The sequence below is a fragment of the Pteronotus mesoamericanus genome, unplaced genomic scaffold (assembly GCF_021234165.1).
Source record: "Pteronotus mesoamericanus isolate MK-2021 breed Mesoamerican mustached bat unplaced genomic scaffold, CSHL_Meso_final scaffold_651, whole genome shotgun sequence".
In the NCBI taxonomy this organism is placed as follows: Eukaryota; Metazoa; Chordata; class Mammalia; order Chiroptera; family Mormoopidae; genus Pteronotus; species Pteronotus mesoamericanus.
In genome coordinates, this window is record NW_026555325.1 from 25,427,178 (window position 1) to 25,435,791 (window position 8,614).

An 8,614-nucleotide genomic window follows, 5' to 3' on the forward strand; every position below is an offset into this window, starting at 1 on the left:
AATTTTTTGTATTTTTAGAGAAAATGATCACCTAGTTTTGCAATGCCTTAAATAAGACATAAATAAATAAGACACCACACATAAAGGAAAAGTAAACTTGACCTTATTAAAATTGAAACTTTATATTCATTAAATGATATGTTAAGATATAGAAAATACAAACTCTAACTAGGACTACAAGAAGACAATTACAAAACACACAAAGATAAGAAATTAACATTTATAATATATAAAGAATTCCTACAAATCAATAATAAAAAGGCCAACAAATCTATAGATAAAAATGGGTAAATGACATAAAGAAGCATTTCAAAGAAGATAAAAAACAAATGGTACACAATTATATTTTAAAAAGTTATTTAACCTCCCTGGTAATCATTGAAAGGCAAATTAAGCCCATAATGGTTTAATGCATCTCACTGATCATATTGATAATAATTAGAATATTAGTAAATTCTGAGTCTGACTATGATTTGGAGTAATGAAATGTTTATGTATGAATGGAATTTTTAAATAGAATAACTTTGCAAAACAGTTTGAATTATCTAATAAATTTGAATGTAAAGATATCCTTTGGTTCAACTATTTCAATTCTAGATATATAACTTAGAGATTCAAGAATGTTCTAGCAATATAGTAACACTAAAAATGAAATTTTTAAACCTGGATATAATCCAGATGTTATTTACAAAGAGTGTAATGGACTAAGCAATGTAGCTTGAAAATTATCTTTAAAATTAAGCTATTCTTTGAAGTAAAAATGAAAAATCAACAAACTAATAAATATTTTTAAAGTCATAAAGTTGAATGAAAAACAGTAATTTCTCAAAAGATACAGACAGTATGATTCCATATATATAACATCCAAAAACAATGAGAAAATATTTCAGGGTGACTACATATATGATAAAAATATAGAGAAAAGTGAATTGTTCCTATACATTTTGTGAATTTTATATATGATGTTTTACACAAAAAAACAAAATCAATAAAAAGACACACTGCACAAGTAAAATATTTTTTGCATAATGGTTGCTCTATTCTGCATGATCTTTAAGGTTTAACTATAGTTCTAATATCTATACGTAATTTTCCAAGCCCAGCTTACTATAAGAAAATTGCAATCAGTTATCATAAAATTTCATTTTGACCAGAGACTTTTACTAATGTCATGTAAGAACACAATACTTATGTATTAGAAAGGTACAGAAATGTGGCTTGAGGCTTCCTACTGTTTCTATTATATTATGTTACTTTAAATAGTAACTATAGCTCCAAATTTAAATATCTGCTTAAAAAGAGAAATAACAATGTGGACTATAATGATATGCAAATACTGTTAGCTCTTCCTGGAAGAATCAAATCCATGTTTTGCTTAGTTTTGTGTAATTTTATTTTATTGTCTTTTAGGAAGGTATATGGATGATAACCCAAACCTTTTAAACTACACATTAGACAGAAATTTGAAAGGGATATAAACCCATTTCCCAATTTTTATGAGTAAAATGCATCACAATCTGCTTGGAAAAATTGAATGATATTTTTCCTTTTAAAATATTTTTCAGCTTCTTCTAAAATTGCATATTTCTCATGAATAGAAAATGTAAAAGAATCAGGTATACAACTGAAATAGTCATTGTTAGTAGAGGAAATTTTCTGTGTCCCAGAAAATAAATTATTTTGGACTTCCAAACAACTCTATACATATATGGATTACACCTGAATAACTAATGAAATTACTTTTATTTAATGAATTAATATTGATGGTGTTCACCTGCTTCTTGCTTTCCATAAGACACCTTAGGCAGTTAGTGTTACATGCATACAAGCATACAGCAATGCATGCCTGCATTAACAAACACACATGAAATAGCAAGTCAAAGTTTAGTTAAAAAAGGCTATCACTAATTGAAAAAGTGAGGTGAAAATGAAGCAAAAAATCATTTACTCATAAAAAATTTTAAGACCTTGACTTCACAATGAAATTGAACTTTTAAAAAGCCCCAAGCTCTGAAGGATTCATTATCAAAAGTTTCTATGAAGAGAAAAAACAGGAATAAATTAAGGTCTGGAAGACTAAAAATAAGATGACCTCAATCTTTAAAAGGAGAATGCGCAATTATGAAAGTATCCGGTAAAGACACATTTAATACCATTTACCTTGAGAAATAACCAATTCCTTCAGATATTACCAGTCCTGGCTGTACCGCAGTGAGATATATCCTGGGCATAGACGAATCTGAACATGCTGGCTCTTGTGAATTATATTTTAAAACTGCCATAGCAGCTTATAGTTACAATTATGAATGGGGATAAACTTGATTAAAAAGATGGGGGGTTCTTTTTAATAAAATAAACATAAATTTTGGGTTACATCTCTGTATTAATTTGGACTATAAATTGAAATCAACAGAAATGAACTCAGGCTAGATGAAGACATAAAGAAACAGAGATAGCACTGGCCATTGTGGTTCAGTGGTTGGAATGTCGTCCGTAATCAAAGGGTCATGGATTTGATTCCTGGTCAGGGTACATACATGGGTGGCAGTTCAGTCCCCGGTCAAGATAAAAGAGATCCCCAGTCTGGGAGTGTATGGGAGGCAGCCAATTGATGTTTCTACCCTACATCAATTTTTCTCTCTCTTCCTTTCTCCTTTTATCTCTTTCTTAGAAAAAGAAAAAAAAAGAAAAAAATGTTCTTGAGTGAGGATTAAAAACAAATCCCCTCAAATACTATAAATGATACACAGGTATATTATAAACTCTCAAAAAGAAAATATCCAATTGAGTTTCTTGAACAGGAAATCTTACTCGCAATTTCTCTCTCTGCAAACTGGCTTTCTCTGCCTCTCAATGACTCCCACAAGTGGATGGAAGAGAGCTACACCACGCTTCTAAATTTACAATTGCTCTTAATTGAACAAAGATATGTTAGGACAAATGACACATTCCCTGGAAATAAAACTTCTTTCTTTTCAGATTGGAAAAATATTCTCTTTTGGCTCAATCAACTAGAAAAGTAAGATTGGTTCTGTACACAAAGAGAGCTAACAAAAGGCATTTGAGACGGTGACTTTTCCACAAGGTATTTACTTTAATCCCAGTAGTGGTTTATGCCCTGCTATCCTGGACCTATTAGTAACCCAGGAATTTGGATGGCTTCAGGGACAGTACATTTGGACCTACTTCTCTATAGAAATTGTACTGTTACTACCTTGTACAGCTTAACAGGCCTGTGCAAATATAGATGTTTGTGGCTTAAAAAGACAGTTTAGTTTTATTTTGAAAGGAATCAAGTAGTGAGGTTCCTCCTGTGGTGATTGCCTGTGAGGAAGACTGCTGAGAGAGGGGGGCCTATGGGCAACCATCTGAGTATATGACTGACCCAACTTTGAAGGTAGTATGAAGGTAACAAGGAGAGTTATATTGTTTGTGTTGAGTTTAGCTTTGGTTTTCACTTCATAGATAGTGATCTATTTAGTGGCCAAGAAGATAAAGTTTTGAGAGGCATTATGGCATAGAGATCATATGTACTAGCTGTAGAGACCAGGTTGCACTGTAATAGCTTTATTGTTTACTAGTTGTGCGGCCTTTATCAAGTTGTTTAATCTATCTGTCCTGCAGCTTCCTCAATGTAAATCTGGGATAAAGATAGATTAAATAAATTAATCCTAGCTAACTACTTAGAACAATACCTGGAAGATGGTAAGCACTCAATATTCTGGTTGTTTTATAGGGGTAGTTTTAAGAGGTTATACATTTCTGGCTTGCCATCTCTGTGTAAGGAAGCCAAATAATAAGGCTGAGTTACTGTGAACTTAATTAAAGTTAGATTCTCGAGTCTCCAACTTTCCAAGTTTCATCTAGGACTAGCAGGTGGGATTTCCAGACCCTGTCTGACCTGCATAAGGCATAGGGGGAAGAAGAATCTAGAAGAAACGGTTCTATGTAATAGAAGGGAGAAGAATTTGCAAGAGGGAAGGAGAGAAAAGCTGCACATTGTACAAAGTTACTACTGCCAGAGAGCCTTCCAAATTCTCAATAAAGTCTTTTAAATTCACAAAAGTTGTGGGAGTATTTATTTGGAGAACTAAAGAAGCAACTGAGTTCCACCTCTGGTTAGATTATGAGGCTACAGGGCTTCTAGAAATGTAATCACCCTCAAAATAGCATAGAAATCTCAGAGTGGGTGTCATAGTTTGTATACCCGAGAGGCAGATGTTGACACAAGATGTCTAGAGTGAATAATTTATTTGGAGAACGGAACAAAACAAAACAAAACAAAAAAAAAAAAACATGGCCAGTAAGGCAGGGAGGAAATGAGATAAGGAAGGAGAGGCAGCTCCCAAAATGTTCATTATTAAGCCAGGTGATGGAACTTGAAAGTTGAGTGATGGGATATAGACAGGATACTAACATCATCTACCCTAGTGGAGCTTTGATTTCTATTGGCTCAGGAACTGATAGGATTTTTAATAGATGTTCACTGTATTTATGAAGATCAGAGGACTCCCAGTGTCTCCTGAATTGCGTGGCAATATTTTATTTATTTAGTTTTAAATTTGCTCTCACAAAGTATTGATTCTTTTTTTAAAAAATGTCTTTATATAGATATGGCAAGAAACTATGTTATGTGAGAGTACTGGATGTACTTGTCTCTTGAATCATTCAGCTTTTTTTAATTTCATCTTTGCACACATATATTTTTAATAAGCTTTATTTTTTAAAATAATTGTACATCTACAGAAAAACTGTTAAGATAGTGGAGTTCCCATGTACCTGGAACCAGTTCCACCAATTATTAACATCTTATATTGGTATGGTGTACTTGTTACATTTAAAAAATGAATATTAATACAGTAACTAAAATCTATATTAACATTTCAACTGCAATTACATAAACATTCAAAACAAAACTTATTTTGCAACAAACATACAAACTCACATATATGTAGAAAACTGTCTATGTAGCTATGAGATAGGAAGTAAGAAATGTGACTAAACGAGAATAACCAAACAAATGAAACAAGAGTTTTGCAGGAGCAGATAGCTGGTTACAAACTTAAAGGTACAATTAACTAACCCTGGGGTGTATAAAAAAAGGGAAGTTGAAGTAAGAATGACTGTAAGATAAGGGACTGTCATACTCATTTAGCTGTTAAGTCCCACAGGAAAAGGGAATGAAATTTAGGTTATGAATTATTAGCGCCTTAGTGAGCATGTGACTTCCTCCCATCATCTTCTTTTCATGCTGTATTATCTTTAATTGTACAAAGATTCTTCTAATCAAGCCACCTAGGCTCACTTCACCCACTGTTTGGCCGCCAGCCTCTGATCTCTCTCTTCAGCGATGGTGAGGTGGTTACCCTTTCCACGGGGAAGAGAAATCCACGATCTGTTCCCTTGGCCAATAACAAAGATGTTGGACAGCCTGGTGGCAAAGCTGTTGCCATTGACATCTTTCACATGAACTACGTCAAAAGAACCAGGGTGCTTCTCTCTGTTGGTGATTATGCCAATTCTTCCCAGGTTAGCACCTCTGGTCACCATACACGGTTACCGGTGTCAAACTTGATGAAATCACTAATTTTGCCAGTCTCCAAATCAATCTGAATGGTGTTATTGACCTTGATGAGGGGATCAAGGTAGCGGATGGTGCGAGCATCGTGGGTCGCTAGGTGAGGGATTCCTTTTGTGTCCACAAAGATCTTCCTCACTTTACACAATTTGTACTTGGCTTCCTCAGGTGAAATACGAGGAACAGCAAAGCGACCCTTGGTGTCATAGACCAGGGGGGAATTCTCTCTGGTTTTGTCGATGCTGATCATATCCATAAAGCCCGCGGGGTAAGTTATATCGCTTTGGACCTTGCCTTCGATCTTAATGAACCACTGCATGCAAATCTTCCTCTCTTCATCCCCTGTTTGGTCATACTTAAGCCTGTTCCTGAAGAAAATGATGAGAGGGAGACATTCTCTCAGCTTGTGGGGACCGGTAGATGGATGAGGAGCAAACACACCAGTCAGTTTGTCCAGCATCCAATGCTTTGGAGCTGCTATACGCTTCAGATGCTTCGTGGGACCAAGAGCCATGGCTGTGATAGGCACAGAAAGACGACCCTCTTCTTGCTAATGAAAACGAAATGAAGATAATCACCCGCCGTATCTCGCTCCACGATGGCGTCTGGCGTCCTCCGAACCCACGCCCTGCTGGATCATTCAGCTTTTAATGATCTTCAAAATGTTCAAAATATCTGAAGTTGTTCTATATTGGGATAGTCTCTACTTTGTATAATGCCACTAAAATTAAAGACTCTCATTCTCTAATTTTTAATACATAATCTTTAAAAATTGTATGTAAAGTCATCTACTTCTCCAAGAATTTCCCAACTATTTATAATACTCTTATTTCTGTCTCGATTTCTATAATTTCACAATCTAAAGTATTGGAGTTGCTTTCTTCTTGCTTTTAGAGAAACAACAGCAACAAAAAAATACAGATGCAACCCCAACAGAAAAGATTCCATAATTATAAAGAAATGCATATATCACTCCATTGTCAGTATAACTCATTTAAACACATGCACACCCCTAATTCCAATTCTAGTAGCTCAAAGTTTAATTGCTTACTCCTCTCATATAATATTGAGTAATCTCTGCAGGCATCAAGTTTGATATGTATACATGCTCAATACATACATATAAACTGATGTGTAAAAATAAAAACTATCACTGATTTCATTTATTTTGAAATGATACACAGGATTAATAAAACAGAAATGTGAACAAAATTCAATAATTTGGGAAATAAACATTATTCTTTCAATAATCTTTCTAAATATTATTTATCTTTGATTTTCCACCTAGTGTTTCATTTGCTTTTTATTTCCACATATTTTCAACCCCAGTATTGAATTTTCTTTGGCCTGAAAACATTTGAGTCCCTTTCCAAGTGAACAATGACTTCCTTTTCTTATATCCTTTAAATTCCACAATAGAGTCTCTAGTACCAGGGGCCATTCCAGCCTCCATGATTATGAAGACAGCTCTGGTTCTCTTCCTTCATAGTTCCACAGGGTTATCAACCTGCTTTTTCTCTACTTCAGGTAGAAGTTTTTCTTCTGAACCAATTATCCTCCTATCTTTGTCCTCTGAAGAATTGGTTTTCCACTCCCAGCTATTTCCTCTCTAAGGGTAAGTTTTCTGTCTGGGTCATTTTGCTTATTTCTCTACCCTCTTAAAAACTGGATTCCTTTGCCTTAGAGGATTCTTGACTTCACATACTATTTGACATGTTTAAAAATTCTTCAATTCTAAAGGAATTTTGTTTTGCTAGTTTTTGAAAAGTGCAAAGCAGGTCATCAGTTCAAAAACAGAAACATATGTTACCTAAAGAAAGAACCCACAGTGTTTTACAGGTGCTATAAAAATCACCTTTTATAGGTGAATTATCCAACTATTACATTTTATCTCTCTGTAGCCACAACTAGGTGCAAATTCTAGCAATTATTGAACTCTGAAACATTTCATTGATGATTAGGAAGTTTTTCTTAATTTTACGAGATCAATTTTTGTAAATCATTGTCTATAGTATAGTATTCATCTTTCTAGTAATACTAAAAGATGATTGACTACATACATTAAAAAACTGATTCTTTGTGAAAAAATAACTTCTAATGACTAAATATTTGTCTCAAGAACACAAATATTTCATTAGGAAAGATTGATAGCTGTTGCAAACCCCTGGGTATTGAGAGGGAAAGGGAGAGTGCTCCATTGTTCCATTCAGACTCTTTCCCAAACTCTAGTAACAGGAACAGAGAATTCAAGACAAAATAAAACTTCTTGAGGTTGCCTGGAAAATCACTCCACCTAGCCCCTAGACCCAACAGTAAGACCAGGACATACATTGCAGCAAATCTGGAAAGGTCTTTGGTATGGATTTCTGCTCTGTTTACCACCTCCTAACTCAGGTTCTCTGACACACTGGCTCAGTGACTAAGCCAGTGTTAATCAAAGTTTTAAACATCTCAAAAGATAACCTTTGTAAAGACCCATACAACTATGTATATTTTAATATACATAGAAGTTTGACTATTATTTCCCTTTAGTTACACACCTGTGGTTGTGCACCTCACTCTGGAAAAGGTTGGCATAAATGATATTGCGAGTCAGTGAGCTGACAGTGATAGAAAAGGGATTTCAACTTTGACCATGTTGAGTTGGAAATGCATTTGAGACATCTAAGTAATAATCAGTAGGTAGTTGTATGTTCAGGTTTAGATACCAATTGAAAGATTTGAACTGAAGTTATTAGCATCTCATTGATTATTCATATCTAGACAAGGATGAAATTACTCATAAAGTAGTTTGTAGTATAAAAATAAATGAACATCATGGAGGAAATCCTGAAGAACATGAAAAATAACATCCAAGTAAGAAGTCCCCAGGAATGAGTCTAAAAATAAGAATAGCTAATGTGTATATAATATTTACTACATGCGTAGAAATGTTCCTAGGATGTGATCACATGCCTCTGGATGTGATATTTCAATTTTCACAACAATTCCTGGAGATAGAAACTGTTATTATTCTTATCATTTTGCATAGGAAAT

The 8,614-nt window shown here is 34.3% G+C and overlaps 1 protein-coding gene across 1 annotated transcript; it reads right to left on the bottom strand.

The window, feature by feature from the left end:
• Positions 1-5,301: 5,301 nt before the first annotated feature.
• Positions 5,302-6,092, bottom strand: LOC129061891 (40S ribosomal protein S4, X isoform-like). The gene is given in 2 exon segments (XM_054562715.1): positions 5,302-5,555; positions 5,558-6,092. Coding segments are annotated over 2 exon segments (789 nt in total).
• Positions 6,093-8,614: the final 2,522 nt, after the last annotated feature.